The 15,701-nt window shown below is 45.4% G+C and overlaps 1 protein-coding gene across 5 annotated transcripts in view; it reads left to right on the top strand.

Annotated features, from left to right (window-relative positions):
* Positions 1–15,701, top strand: part of CDHR2 (cadherin related family member 2) — a 53,755-nt gene that overhangs the window by 15,480 nt on the left and 22,574 nt on the right. For 4 of the 5 annotated variants that reach the window (XM_085013781.1, XM_085013783.1, XM_085013782.1 and 1 more), the window contains 4 exons: positions 8,229–8,295; positions 8,571–8,642; positions 14,786–14,925; positions 15,038–15,091. In XM_085013781.1, coding sequence (XP_084869907.1) covers positions 8,244–8,295; positions 8,571–8,642; positions 14,786–14,925; positions 15,038–15,091 — 318 coding nt within the window. In that variant the 5' untranslated portion in view covers positions 8,229–8,243. Of the gene's footprint in view, positions 1–3,679; positions 3,788–8,228; positions 8,296–8,570; positions 8,643–14,785; positions 14,926–15,037; positions 15,092–15,701 lie in introns of those variants that run through there. The other variant, XM_085013780.1, reaches the window with a different exon arrangement.

Raw genomic sequence — 15,701 nt, 5'->3', positions numbered from 1 at the left:
CACAAGGCAGAGACGGGAGCAGTTTCCATGGTGATTGCACTGTGATGAGCAGTCCTCGGTGAGGATAACCCCACAAGATGCAGAAAGAAGGGATTCGTATTTGCCGAGCACCTGCTGTGTATTAGCACTGAGCTGGCACATCCCATTCTCATTCACTTCTCCCACCACCGCCCCACCAACAGGCTCAGGGAAGGGCAGTGAATTACCCAGCTCTGCAGCTTCTAAGCTCTGTATACTTGACCAAGGCTCTTCACCTCTCTGAGCTTTAGTTTTCCCATCTGTAAAGTGGGTATAATGCTCCTATCCTGAGGCGCTCTTGTGAGTGTTAAAAAAATGCCCAGGCCAGTGTCTGGCGTGTAGTCGGTGTTCCTTTCACTGCAGCTATTCCTGTTAATGTCTAACGGCTGCAAAATGTTATGCTGAGGGCTTGGCTGTGTCTTTCTTAACCATTCGCCTGTGCGTTCCATGTGTAAATTACTTCTGTTTCCCAAGGTTAGAAGTAGTCGCTTGTGATGAACTACTTTCTGCAAAAAGAGTTTCTTGATTTTAAGTTACTTGGATTAACAGGTCAAAGAGGACAAATGATTTAAAGATTTTGGTTCCACAGCTGAACTGGGGTTTTTCCTCTCCTGCTGGGGTCCTGGGGGACGGGGAGAACTGCCCCCTTTGCTCTGTGCACAGGAGAGACCAGGTCTTCAGGCTCGAGAGGCTGGGTTTGAATCCCATTCACTTCTAGTTGTGAGATCCTCAGCGGATCACTCTAAGCCCCAGCTTCCCTGTATGTAAAATGGGTTGCTTCAGAGAAAAATTATGTGAATTCCAAACATCCCGCCTCCAAAATATATTTCTATTCTTGCCTCTTCTCGCCAGCGCTGCTGCCACCATTTCAGCACACTGGCACACAGCAGCTGGAGAGACTTTTTTTTTTTTTTCTCTTTTGACTGCCCCATGGCATGTAGAATTCCCAGGCTAGGGATCAGATCCGAGCCACAGTTGGGACCTATGCTGCACCTGTGTCATGTTGCCGATCCCACTGCACCACAGTAAATTAACTTGGTCACTCCCCTGCTTAAAACACTGAAATGACCTTCTATTTTTCTTAGAATAAAACAAACCATCATTGGAGCTCCTGTTGTGGCTCAGCAGTAACAAACCTGGCTAGTAAACATGAAGATGTGGGTTTGATCCCTGGCCGTGCCCAGTAGGTTAATGATCCACCCTTGCCATGAGCTGTGGTGTAGGTCACAGACTTGGCTCAGATCTGGCATTGCTGTGACTGTAGCGTAAGACGGCAGCTGCAGCTCCAGTTCGACCCTCTAGCCTGGGAACTTATATATTCCTCAGGTGTGGCCCTAAAAAGACAAAAAACAAAAATAAAAACAAAGCATCCTCACCATGTCTTACAGGGCCCAGCATGATCTGGCCCTTGAATACTTCTCTAACCTTACCTCCCACGCTTCTCCCCTCTGTCCCTGTGCCCCAGCCGCACAGCCCCTCTTTCAATTCCTGGTATGCACCTGGTTCTGACTTGGGGCCATAGTTTGTATTATCTGTACAACCTGAAAGAACCCTATAACAGTGTTTGCACTATCAAAGTAACATGGGGATTTAATTGTAAACATTCCAAATAACACTGTAAGGTTTAGAACAAAAAACATCCTCTGACTTGCTTCTTCCCATGTTTTTGTTTGATTTGGTTTGGGTTTCTCAGTGTCTGCCACTCATGTTCAGGTTTCCATGACTGAATGTGTTTGCCAATTTCCGTGGTGTAAATGCTTCCATCCCAGCTGCTTTCAAGCTGCGACCAAAATGCCAACCAGTTTGCAAAATTCCTGAAATGATGGCAGTTTTCACTATAGCTCTGGCTTGCTGCTGCATCTGTCTTTCCTTCAACATCTGCCACTGGGGCAGGCCTCAGCAGGGAATGCTCATCTTCAGGTAGAGGGACCATTTCAGGATGCCTCATATGCATGGCTTACTTACATGGGTGGGTGTTGGCTATCAACTGGGAGCTCGACTGTGCTGTGGGTCAGGGGCTTTGTTCTCCACACAAACTTCTTCACGGAGTTGCTTTGGCTTCCTTACAGCATGGCTGTGAGTCCCAAGAGTGAATGTATGAAGAGGTAGAAAGCAGAAACTCCCACTATCTTGAGGCCTCAGCCTAGAAACTGGCACAGCATCTCCAGTGCCACATTCTGTTGATCAGTCTCAGGGCCTGCCCACATGTCTTAAGTGTAAAACCTGCGGGATTTTAATTTTAATTTTATTTTTTAATTTAAAATTAAAGTATAGATGATTTACAATGTTGTGCCCATTTCTTCTGTACAGCAAAGCGACTCAGTCATACATATCTGTACATTCTTTCTTAAATTTTCTTTTCCATCATGATCTGTCCAAGGAGATTGGATATAGTTCCCAGTGCTATACAGAAGGACCTTGTTTATTCATCCTAAATGTAATAGTTTGCAACTACTAACCCCAACCTCCCAGTCCATCCTACTCCCTCCTCTTTCCCTCTTGGCAACCATAAGTCTGTTCTCTATGTCTATGAGCCTGTTTCTGTTTTGTATTTTATTTTATTTTTAATTGAGGTATAGTTGATGTACAATATTCTATATGTTTCAGGTGTACAACACAGTGATTCACAATCTTTAAAGGGTGTACTCCATTTATAATTATTATAAAATGTTCGCTATATTCCCTGTGTTGAACAATATATCCTTATACTATATTTTATACCTAGTAGTTTGTGCTTAATCTCCTATCTTTATCTTGCCCCTCTCCACCTTTTTCTCCCCTCTGTAGCCACTAGTTCTGTATATCTGTGAGTCTGCTTCTTTTTTATTATACTCACTAGTTTATTTCTTAGATTCCACATACAAGTGATATCACACAGCATTTGTCTTTCTCTGTCTGATTTATTTCACTTAGCATAATTCCCTCTGCATCCACCTATGTTGTTGCAAATGGCAAATCTTCATTCTTTTTATGGCTGTGTAGTATTCCACAGTATACATACCACATCTTCTTTATTCATTCATCTGTTGATGGACACTTAGGTTGCTTCCATATCTTGGCAATTGTAAATGATGCTGCTATGAACATTGGAGTGCTGTATCTTTTTGAATTAGTGTTTTCATTTTCTTCCTATATACCCAGGAGTGGAATTGCTGCATCAGTGGCAGTTCTAATTTTTTTTTTTTTTTTGAGAAACCTCCATGCTGTTTTCCACAGTGGCTGCATAGATTTACATTCCCATCATCAGGAAAAGGGTTTCCTTTTCTCCACATCCTCACCAACATTTGTTATTTGTGATCTTTTTTTTTTTTTTTTTTTGTCTTTTTACTATTTCTTTGGGCCGCTCCCTAAGCGTATGGAGGTTCCCAGACTAGGGGTCGAATCGGAGCTGTAGCCACTGGCCAACACCAGAGCCACAGCAACACGGGATCTGAGCCGCGTCTGCAACCTACACCACAGCTCGCGGCAACGCCGGATCGTCAACCCACTGAGCAAGGGCAGGGACCAAACCCGCAACCTCATGGTTCCTAGTCGGATTCGTTAACCGCTGCGCCACGACGAGAACTCCGAGAACTCCGAGGAGACTTTTCTTTTTTTTAATATTGCTACTGTTATGTCAAAGTATGTTCTGCCTATTTTTTTTTCTTTTCATTACCCTTAGCATATGGAAATCCCTCCGAGTCACAGCTGTGGCAACACTGGAATCTTTTACACACTGCTCTGAGCTGGGGATTGAACCTGCACCTCTGCAGTGACCAGAGCCACTGAGGTGGGATTCTTAACAACCCAGTGCGACAGTGGGAATGCTGCCTGTATTTTCTGCTAGGAGGTTTATGGTTTCCAGTCTTACATTTATGTTTCCCACCCACCCCCTGAGGCAAAATAGGAGCTACAGCTGTTGGCCTACGCCACAGCCATAGCCACAGCAACACAGGATATGAGCAGCATCTATGACCTACACTGCAGCTCACAGCAATACCAGATCCTTAACCCACTGAGGCCAGGGTTCGAACCCACAACCTCGTGGTTCCTAGTCAGATTCGTTTCTGCTGTGCCAACTCCGAGAAAATGTTCTAATTTCATTCTTTTTACATGTAGCTGTCCAGTCTTCCAAGCACCATTTATTGAAGAGACTGTTTTTTTTCCCATTGTATATTCTTTTGGTTTTGTTTGTTTGTCTATTTGCTTTTTTAGGGCTGCATCCGAGATATATGGAATTTCCCAGACTAGGGGTTAAATTTGAGCACCAGCTGCTGACCTACACCATAGCCACAGCAACGTGGGATCTGAGCCATATCTGCGACCTACACCATAGCTCATGGCAACACTGGATCCTTAACCCACTGAGCAAGGCCAGGGATGAACCCACATCCTCATGGATACTAGTTGGGTTCATTAACTGCTGAGCCACAAAGGGAATTCCCTCTTGTGGTATTTTTGATTTATGGAGATGACTAAATGATGACCTGGAGAAGCTAAAGCCATTGAAGGAAGATTTCATTATTCACAGTTCCCTAGAGGAGAAAGATATTATTACTCACAGTTCCCTAGAGGAGGGCGTGTGCCACACCATGCAGGGCTACATGGGGAGGCACCAGGGTTGCTCAGAAGGCAGAAGGCTCCAGGCAAAAGCAGAGCCCAGAGCTTTTACTGCATTTTCCATGGGAAGAAAGGTGGGAAGGAGGCTGCAGGTTAAGTAGCTGACCAGGCTTAGGACTGGCTACTTGGAATAATTTTGGCAGGGTGTAGGGGTCATCCTTAGGATTATCCAATATGTGGCACTGGGGAGATACAGGGCAGCACCAAGTACATGGCTTGGTGTGTGAGAGTTGATCAAAGTGGCAGTTGGGGGCAAAGGCTAAGAATTGGTAGGTTCATGTATGAGAAGAGTGGTTGCTGGCAAGTCATTTGTTTTCTTTACGAATTAGCCAGTATTGAGACAGACAGTGTCTCCCAGGTCAGCCAGACCCCCAATATGTCCAAGCATCATAAAGTATCAAAATATCAAAAATAAAAACATGATAAATGCACCAGATTCAAGAGGAGCAGTGTTCATCTCTTGCTGGAAGGAGTGTCAGAAAGTCTTCATCTGTCTTTATCTGCCAGACTGCCTAAAGTAATGTACTTCTTTTTTTTTTTTTTTGTCTTTTTGCCTTTTTCTTGAGCCGCTCCCGTGGCATATGGAAGTTCCCAGGCTAGGGGTCTAATCGGAGCTGTAGCCGCCGGCCTACGCCAGAGCCATAGCAACGTGGGATCCGAGCTGCATCTGCGACCTACACCACAGCTCACAGCAACATCGGATCCTTAACCCACTGAGCAAGGGCAGGGATCGAACCCGAAACCTCATGGTTCCTAGTCGGATTCGTTAACCACTGCGCCACGACGGGAACTCCGTAATGCCCTTCTTTATACTCTCTCAATGTCCACATTCCCTTCCTTCAGAGCACTTAATGCAGTAGACAGGTAGTACTTTGCTTGTTTAGAGTCTGTCTTATTCACTAATCATGAGCTCAAGGAAGGCAGCACCTTGACTGTTACACCCACCATTGTATCCTTGGTGCTGGCAACAAGGTCTGGCACCTAGTGGATCATGGACATCCCGTAAGTATTTGTTAGGGGAATAAATGGATAAATCAGGGTACCCAACACATAGTAGGTCCTCAGGAAATAGCAGATATTTAAAATGACCAACCCTCTTGATGTCCCAGAAGATCTGGACAAAGTAGGGCAGGGTCAACTCTGAGTTAGATGGGGAAGGCTCAGGCTAGAACTCTAGGGCAGGTAGAGACAAGCCAAGCCCAGAGGATGGTGGCCAAACTGGAGCCAGGGTCCCTCTGGCCATCTCGGGGACACTAACCAAGAAGGGCATGTGAGATGACCAAGGCTGGCAAGGGCAGAATCTGCGGCCCCCAGTGATAAAGAGGTCTAAGACAGAACTTTATTTCCTCCATGATAATAATTGCTGACATTTAATTTAATTTAATTTAATTTGCTCACTTAACCTTGAGCCAGGTACTGTGGAAGCCTCAGACAGACCCCATAGTGTAGGTGCTGTTGGTAGTCCCAATTTATAGGTGAGTGAATGGGGGCCCAGAGAGGTTAAGTTCCTTGCCCAAGATTACACAGGATTTGCACCATAGGCTTACCCCTCACACTCTGCCCCATCTCACAGGTGTTTCTCGCCAGGCCGCTGGGGTTACAGTGATTCACTGATACACCCATTTGTTTGCTTCAGAATTGCCCCTTGGCTTGCCCTGAGCTCAGCCCTGGGCTGGTACCTGGGGTCACCGAGAGGAGTCAGGTCCGTACCTTGCCCTCCCCTCTCTCCTGATCTGGAGGGAGAGGCTGATCTGCAAAGAGGTAATGGACCCTGAGAGCTCCAGAGATCAGGCTAGAGTCTAAGCAGAGTCCTGTGAGCTCATGACAGGTGAAGGAGTCAGTTTTTCCTGCAGGAACATTGAGGGACTGTCTGGACAGAAGATGACCTTGGAGCTGCTCACGGGGCAGCAAAGAAGCATTCCAGAGAGAGGGAACTGCATATGCAAAATGAGGGAAAGTAGAGTGGATCAGTGGGCATGAGAAGTGTGAGGGAGTGAAGCAGGGAGTGATTAGAGGGGTGGCTGGGAAGGGTAAGTGGTGCTTATGGCCTGGATGGCCTGTGAGATGCCTTTTCATGCAATTTGGCAATGGGGAGCCACTGAAAGTTTTGGAACAGAGGCAGGAGGTCATTAGAGGGAGTGAGAGTGGATAATTTCAGTTGAGTGGATTGGATTAGAGAGCCAGAAGGAAAGGAGACCTTGGGGAAGGCTGAGCTGGGGAGGGAGGAAGGCCGCTCTGCAATGGAGTGAAATGTAAGAGATATAGGAAACGGATTGGATGTGGGACATTCAGGTGAAGGGTTGTCCCTGATGCAGGGACTGGGATGAGGGGTAGGTGGTATGAGGGAGAGGAGTTCTGCTTTTTGATGTGTTTCATGGTCAAGGTTCAGCTCTGGGAGCCATTTGGCTCCTCTGCTGTGGGTTGGGGGTCCCTCCTTCCTGGCTCTCCCAGAGCTTAGAGCTGGGCTCCTCTGGAAGATGCCCCAGCCCTCACCTGTGCTGGGGCAAGAGGGGGAGCTGCCTGGGACCCAGCGAGGGTGCTTGGCAGCCACTGTGTTCCTTTGTGTGCTTTATAGCTTTAATTTATCTTTGGAAAAGTTAATGTATTCACTTAGCACAAAATCCAAAAGGTACAAAAGAGTGTGCAGTAAAAAGTCCTGCCTTATGGAATGATTACACAGATGCAAGCAGGCACATTTTCTTGACAGAGATCAAGGAACATTTGTGGAACTTATCTTGTTCTCCCCCTTGCTTTAGTATCACATATTAATTGTCTTTTGGGATGAAAGAGTCTTGGGGGTTCATATATCTCTTGATGATAATGAATTGAAGTCCCCCTTTCCTGGATGAAGGACAGATTGCAACATAAAATGATCAAGAAGACTGAGCCAGAGAGGGTTTTCCAAGGGTCCCTACTCAGCTCTCAATCAACAAGAGGAACACAGAGCCCTTCCCAAACTGACTTGACTAGAGACCCCTCCTGCTAGGGGCATCTTAGGGTTGGGAGAACACTTTGAGAAAGGCTGCAAAGGCTGATATTAATAATGTCAGAAAGTGGGACAAAGGGCCCTGCCTACCCACAGAGTCTCTGGATGTTCCTGGATGAGTCACAGTCCCTCCTAAGGCCTCTGAGTTTGAAGAATGCTATTAAATTGGACACTTCAAATAGGCAGGCAAGTGTAGTGGTTGAGGGATGAATTCTGGAGTCTTGTGTTTAGAGCATGGTCTTGCCATTGATTCTCTGTGTGGCCTTAGGCAAGCCCCTCTTTGCAGCCTCCTCATTGTTGTTGCAATAACAAGATTATGCCTCCAGTGTACTTGGATCCATGACTTCTACACAGTGGGCACTGAACTCTGGGTCAAGTTCAGGGTCAGTGTCAGGCTGGGGCTCTAGACCAGGCTCAACTACCCTGTTCCTTCCTGCTGTGTCCCCTTTTGACTCCCCCTACCCTGGAACATCTAGCACATGGGTAGAACTTGATGGGGTCTTGGGGGAGCACCTTGAGTTACAGTGGTGAGTGGGCCTGGGTCAGCCCCAGACAAGTGGGGTTCAGCATAGTAGGGAGACCTGGGTATAGGTGCCCCCCCACCCTGATATCTTTCTTCCAACAGGTCCCTCCAGAAGTGATGGCGTGGCCGTGGCTTTCCTGCCTCTTGCTTCCTGCCCTCATAGTGTCTGGTGGGTACCTCCCCTCCCCAACCAGTGCAGCACTAACCTGGGGACCCTTGGCAGAATCCTCCGGACGTGGTGGGGGAGGGTGCTGCTTCATCAGCAAACACCAGTTCCTACAGTCCAGTCTCATGCTTGGTGGCCCTGGGAGGAATCTAGGCCAGAGCGTGTAAGCTGGGAGGAAGGTTGGCCAGTAGGACTGGCATGGGCTCCCATAGGGGCAGGTAGGAAGTCAGATTTTATGGAGGGAAGTCCCCATGTGTCAGCGCTCTGTGTCCCTACAGTGGCAGCCAATGTGGCCCCGACGTTCCTGTCCAACATGTCGGCAGTGACCCTGCCTGAGGATCTACCAGTGGGTGAGTTACCATCCCTGAGTCCAGACTGCGCCAAGCCTTTACTCACAAGAGGGTCCCAGGGGCTCCCCCTGCGGGTTTGCTGCCCAGCCTTGCAGCTCCTTGGCTCATCATGGGGCAAAGGTGGCCTGAAGGGAGTTTGTTCCAAAAATTCGCTTTCTTCTTTTCAGCTTTTGGGTCAAGGGCCCTCATCTAGCATCAGATAATCAAGACTCACCCCAAGAGAACATTCTTCTCATTTCCCATCTCTCTTTCAGTCTTTCCAATTTCCCCAAGGAAGAAGTACGGATTTGGTACCATTATATCTCTTCTACCTCTCTCACTTGCTAATCTCCCCCCATCCCCTGCTATTTTTTAAAAACAGAGACAGAGTGAGAGAGAGAGCAGGCCTTAGGCTCAGAGGCTCACACACACATCTCACCAGAAGTTAATAGCTTTGCTTTGCTCTTGTTGTCTTTGTAGAGTTACCTTCCACCTATGGCAAGTGAGATGGGTTTTTCATTTACAGCAGCAATCTAAAGGTTGCTTTTAAAATAAATCAAGGACTTCCCGTCGTGATGCAGTGGTTAATGAATCCGACTAGGAACCATGAGGTTGCAGGTTCAATCCCTGGCCTTGCTCAGTGGGTTAAGGATCTGGCGTTGCTGTGAGCTGTGGTGTAGGTTGCAGACGTGGCTCTGATCCTCTGTTGCTGTGGCTGTGGCGTAGGCCGGTGATGACAGCTCCAATTAGACCCCTAGCCTGGGAACCTCTATATTCCATCCGAACAGCCCTAGAAAAGGCAAAAAGACAAAAATAAATAAATAAACAAATTAATTAATTAATTAAAAGAAGGGTCATAGGAGTTCCCCTGATGGTGCAGTGAGTCAAGGAACTGGTGTTGTCACTGCTGTGGCTCAGGTTCAATCCCTGACCCCAGAAATTCCACATGCCTTGGGTGTGGCCAAAAACAGAAAGGTCATAAACTATGAGACATGGATAGGGTCAAGATCTTGGCAATGTGCAGGAGCGAATGATGTTTGGGACACATCGTTTTGGATGAAGCCATAGGAACTGGATGCCACATTCCCAACAGATGGGATGGGGTTAAAAAGCAGAAACCATAGATGACTATGTTTATTGGGTTTCGGGGTCAGCTGTGCATAAAAGACCCCAAATAACAGAGGTGTAAGCAAGGTCAAGTGCCGGAGGCCAGCTCCAGTGGCCAGGGAGTGTACACCTTTTCCCGATAGGAGAGGGACATGGCATTGGCGAAGGTACATACGGAGACAGCCTCTTTGTCCCTTCTTTCAGGGTGCTGGACTGCTCAAATTTTATTGGCATAAGTGGTTGATTATACAGACAGTTTTTCACTACAGATTACATCACAGTGTTAAAAGTATATTGGTTAACTTTTACATGGTACAGCAGCTATACATCACGTTCTAACATCTTTGTCTTAACTAAATTTAGTGAGTACAATTTAAGGGCAATTAGGTACAATACATCATGTGGAAAGGAGGAGACTCGGTACAAATCATCCCATGGCCAGCAAGTCTCCACAAGTTGAAGAGGTCACAGACACAAGAATTGGGCATTCACAAATCTTGTTTTTAGACTGGTGCTTATCTTTAAAGTGTTATGGCAAGGAGACAGTGTAAGAAAATATAACTAGCTATCACTTAAAAGCTTTTATAACTCATATCTAGGTGTCTTTTGATCAAGAATAATATGTCTAACTTTTAGGAACCTCATTAAAATCCTGACTCTAAAGTTTACTGTAACTAGTTAGTAGATAAACATTATATATTAATTAAGTTGGATATGAATAGGGAAAAGTCCCTTGGGATGAAATTTTTATTATATTATTGTTGTAACTTTGTTAAATCACAAATCACCACAGGAAAATAAGAATGGAAAATAAGAATAATAAGTAAATAATCAGGAAAGACTGAGGAAAACTTAATAACAAATAAAGCAGCAGGAAAAACTAGGTCACCCGAGAAACAATCCATGTTCTCCGGCGCAAACATGGAAATTGCTTTCCCAGGAAAGCCCCAATTCTTCCCCATAAACATCAAAATGAGAGCTGTGTAACCTGAGGCCTGCCCTCGGCTTGTACCATACAGGCAGGCTTTTATCCTGACCAGAAGTCCACCTTTGGCATGTGCCGTTCAGGTGAGCTCCCTTCCTTGGTTAGGAACCTGCCTTCAGGTTTTTCTGCCATCAGGCAAGGTCCTTGTTTTGAGTCCCTGCATTTTCTCGGCTCCCTGCAGTCAAGGTTTATTATTCTCTTACCTAGTCATTAGAATAGCAAGTCCAGGCCTGAGAGAGGCTCTGTTCCATCAGGCTGTTCCTTGCTCTATGCTTCTGGTGTCAGGGACCCTCCTTCCATTTCCAGGCTTTGCCTCCCCTTTCCAGGCATAGCCCTCATCACCTGGTCCTAGATGGCCCGTGCCACACCCTATTCCAGCTTGAGAGGTGGGGGTAGGGGGAAGGGGCCAAGAAGCCTCATCCCTTTCTTATAAGGACAGGGCTTCAGATTTTACTTCTGCTCACATCTCATTGGCCAGAACTTAGCCACATGCCCTAGCTGCAAGGAAACTTGAGAAATGAAGTCTTTCTTTTAGTTGGCTATGGGCCCAGCTCAAAATCTGGGATTCTATTGCTCTGAAAGAAGGGGGTTTTGAATATTAGGTGGTAATTTTAAGTCTTTGCTGCAGTGTCAGAATTGAGACCCCAGATGCCTAAAGCTATTTGATAAAGCAAGAGACTGCATCAACGAAGGTAAAACCCAGAGTCTGCCTTGGGATCCAGAAGCCTAGGTCTGGCTACATGAAGAAAGGACGGTAACGGGTTTTTCAGCCACAAAGGCCACATCCATTTAGATGTGGTTGCCAGGACAGTAAAGGTTACTAAAGTTTATATTAATAAAGGTTTAGAACCCGGGATGAGGGAGGTGATAGTTTCTGAGATGGCACAATCCTCCCTGGAGGACTGGGCTGAGGCCAAACTATTTGATATCTATGAATGTTCTTTGTATAATAAAGAAGTTGTATATGCACTTTAAAGATGTTTTACATATATTTTCTTTTCTTTTTTTTTTTAATCTTTTTTTGCTATTTCTTTGGGCCGCTCCCGCGGCATATGGAGGTTCCCGGGCTAGGGGTCCAATCGGAGCTGTAGCCACTGGCCTACGCCAGAGCCACAGCAATGCCGGATCCGAGCCGAGTCTGCAACCTGCACCACAGCTCACGGCAACGCTGGATCCTTAACCCACTGAGCAAGGGTAGGGACCGAACTCGCAACCTCATGGTTCCTAGTTGGATTCGTTAACCACCGCGCCACGACGGGAACTCCCTTTTTCTTTCTTTTTTTTTTTTTTTACATATATTTTCATAGCTGTTTGACATACCCAATAAATGTCACAAATTATGTAACCCAACTGCCCTCAAGATCTCCATTCTCTTGGGTAACCCTTTACTGTCAGGTCTTATCTCAGTCACAACAAGTGAGGGTCTTTTATTTATAACCACAAGACCCCTCTCTGGACTTTCTTAAAGCAAAGGGTAATTTCCTCCTTGCTGAGTTGAATTCTATGGCTCTCTTGGGATGTGAAAGCATTTTCAGTTAGGTTTTTTAAAAATTGTTATTTAGCCCTTTTATTTTGAAGTGTAGTACCGGGAAGCATACTGAATACCACATGTAACCGTCAGGAAATAGGATCTTGCCAACATTCTGATCCCATCTTTCCCCTTGTAGTCATTCCTCACCCTTTCTCTCCTACGCAAAACCTGTTTTCCTGACACTAACACTGTACAATAGTTAAGTTTTGTCAGGCAGACTTTAAAATACATTGTGTATCAAATTTGAGTCTAGTAACAGAGACCTACTATATGCCTTTTATTTCTGTATCTCTTACTGATTTATTTGTTACATTTAATTCTTTTTCAGACAGATTTTGAAGAAAGCATTTCGTCCCCTATCCATCTTTCTATGCCCATGGACACATGTGTACAGAGGAGGATTTATACACACCCACTCGCATCCCATATTTCCTTGGGTATAAGGGCCATATCATTTTGCATTTTGACATTTCTGAATCAGGAGGTGTCTTATATTTGAGGTAGTCACTTAACATGTAACTCCCTCCATCCTCTGGAAGTCATTAAAATGACAGTATGTCTCACCACCGAGAAATATAATGTAGACACTGACATCTTTCAAGACTGATGGTCTTCGTGGAGGAGAGGAGCTGGGGTGGGGGGACTGTGACCTAGCTTTCCAAGGAGTTTCTGGAAGATCCAGGATTGTTTGATTAAAGAAGAGCAGATTCTGGAGTTCCTGTCGTGGCTCAGTGGTTAACGAATCCTACTAGGAACCATGAGGTTGAGGGATCGATCCCTGGCCTTGCTCAGTGGGTTAAGGATCTGGCGTTGCTGTGAGCTGTGGTGTAGGTTGCAGACTTGGCTCAGATCCCAAGTTTCTGTGCCTGTGGTGTAGGCTGGCGGCTACAGCTCCGATTAGACCCCTAGCCTGGGAACCTCCATATGCCGCCGGAGCAGCCCTAGAAAAGGCAAAAAGACCAAGAAAGAAAGAGAGAGAGAGAGAGAGAGAGAGAGAGAGGGAGAGAGAAAGAAAGAAAAGAAAGAAAGAAAGAAAGAAAGAAAGAAAGAAAGAAAGAAAGAAAGAAAGAAAGCAAGCAAGCAGATTACAAGTATGCTGCCCAGACAGTCCCTAAAGGTCTATCATGGGCAGGAAGGGGAGGACTGGTTCCCTGAGACCTCAGGCTGGGTGCTGGGCAACATCAACACATGTCACCCATTCTAGCACTTTTGCTTTTGTGAGCCTCTTCTTCCAGAAAAATATATTAAAAGTGTATTTAATATACTTTATTGGCATAAAGACAAATACCCTATGGGCTAGGTTATAATAATTTTTCCTTCTAATTTTTTTACTATTAAAAATGAGGTATAATTGATATATAACATTATATTAATTTCAGGTGTACAGCATAATGATATGGTATTTGTACATATTTCAAAATGTTTACCACAATAAATCTAGTTAACATCTATTAGGAATTCCCTCTGTGGTGCAGTGGGTTAAGAATCCCACTGCAGAAGTTCCCATCATAGCTCAGTGGAAATGAGTTGGACTAGGAACCGTGAGGTTGCATGTTCAATCCCTGGCCTTGCTCAGTGGGTTAAGGATCAGGCGTTGCTGTAAGCTGAGCTGTGGTGTAGGTTGCAGGCATGGCTCAGATCTGATGTGTCTGTGGCTGTGGCATAGGCTGGCAGCTGTAGCTCTGATTGGACCCCTAGCCTGGGTACCTCCATGTGCCTTGAGTGTGGCCCTAGGAGAAAAAAAAAAAATCCCACTGCAGAGGCAAGGTTTGCTTAGGAGGCATGGGTTTGATCCCACCCGGTGCAGCAGGTTAAAGGATCTGAGGTTGCTGAAGCTGTGGCGTAGGTTGCAGCTGTGGCTTGGATTCAGTCCCTGGCCTGGGAACTTCTGTATGCTGCAGGTACAGCCATGAAAAAACAAAACAAAACAACAACAACAAAATCTGTTACCACATATCGTTACAGAATTCCCCCCCCTTGGGATGAGAACTTTTAAGACCTATTCTCTTAGTAATTTTCAAATATGTAATACAGTTTTATTAACTACAGTCACCATGCTATACATTACATCCCTGGGACTTATTTATTTTGTAACTGGAAATTTGTACCTTTTGACCTCCTTCATCTATTTCTCATTCCCCCCCACTCCACCTTTGGCAGCTACCAATCTGTTCTCTATTGCTATGAGCTTGGCTTTTTGTCTTTTTGTCTTTAGATTCCATATGTAAGTGAGATCCTACAGGATTTGTCTTTCTCTGACTTATTTCACTTAGCAGAATGCCCTATAGGTCCAGCCATGTTGTTCCAAATGGCAAGATTTCACTCTTTTATGGCTGAAAATATCCATTGTATATATACATCACATTTTCTGTATTCATTCATCCATTGATGGACATTTAGATTGTTTCCATGTCTTGGCCCTTCTAACTTTAAAAGAAGTTAAACCTTCTTGTGGGTCTTGTGGGTCTTGTGGGCAGCTCGGCAAGGCCAGCATTGAGCTAGGTGGCCATGGACCCTGGGTGTTCCCTGTCTCGTCTCCAGGTGCTGAGGCTTTCTGGTTGGTAGCTCAGGACCAGGACCAGGATGCTCTGACGTATGGGATTAGTGGCTTATATGCTTACTTCTTTAATGTCATCCGGGATACTGGGGAAGTGAAGCTGGCCAACCTTCTGGACTACGAAGTAAGGGCAAGCCATGTGGGAAGACCTCCGGATGGGGCCGGGGAGGTCGGGAGGGCCCCCGTGGGCATTCAAATGGGACTCACCCTGGTCCCCTTCTCTCTGCCTGCTGCAGACACTCTACTGGTTCTCCATCAACATCTCTGTGAGCGACAATCACAATAACCCAGTGAGTCAGAGTGGGGAGGGGAGGGTGGTTCAGGGATCAGAGGGCAGGGGACTGAAGGCCCACTGCTAATCATATCTCCCAACTCAAATAAGCAGAGTGAGCCCCAATTAGCAAAAATCAAATTGAATATTTCTTTTTATCAAAATTCCACTTGTCCATTTTTGGTCACACAGTATTACCAAGATTTTATTATTTATTTATTTTAATTATATAAATATATAGTTTATCCTTTGTATGTCCATTCTGTATATCTACTATCATTAATTACATTATTAATTTGTATTAATATATACAGTAATAAACAAGCACCAAATACCTCCCTACTTTCTCCGCACTGAGGTCATTACTTTCAACTCCTTTGGCTGAATGGGTTGATCTCAGTGTTCATATTTCTCATTCACACACTTATACAGCTGTGTCTCATGTGTGAAAGTTGGAAGTTTTGTGTTTACGACCTGTTCCTCATCCATTTAAAATAAATCATTTTAATGACTTGGATATTCATAAATACTTTCTCTCTGGAAACATTTTAAAAATTGCAGTGAGTTTCCATTGTAGCTCAAAAGGTTAAGACCCCAACTAATATCCATTAGGATGTGGGTTCAATCCC

This window comes from Sus scrofa, chromosome 2 (genome assembly GCF_054392235.1).
Source record: "Sus scrofa isolate SSC_HxYL_T2T_F1_AM1 chromosome 2, Sscrofa_HxYL_maternal_Yorkshire_Landrace_v2.0, whole genome shotgun sequence".
NCBI classification, from domain to species: Eukaryota; Metazoa; Chordata; class Mammalia; order Artiodactyla; family Suidae; genus Sus; species Sus scrofa.
This window is presented reverse-complemented; position numbering and strand designations above follow the sequence as displayed.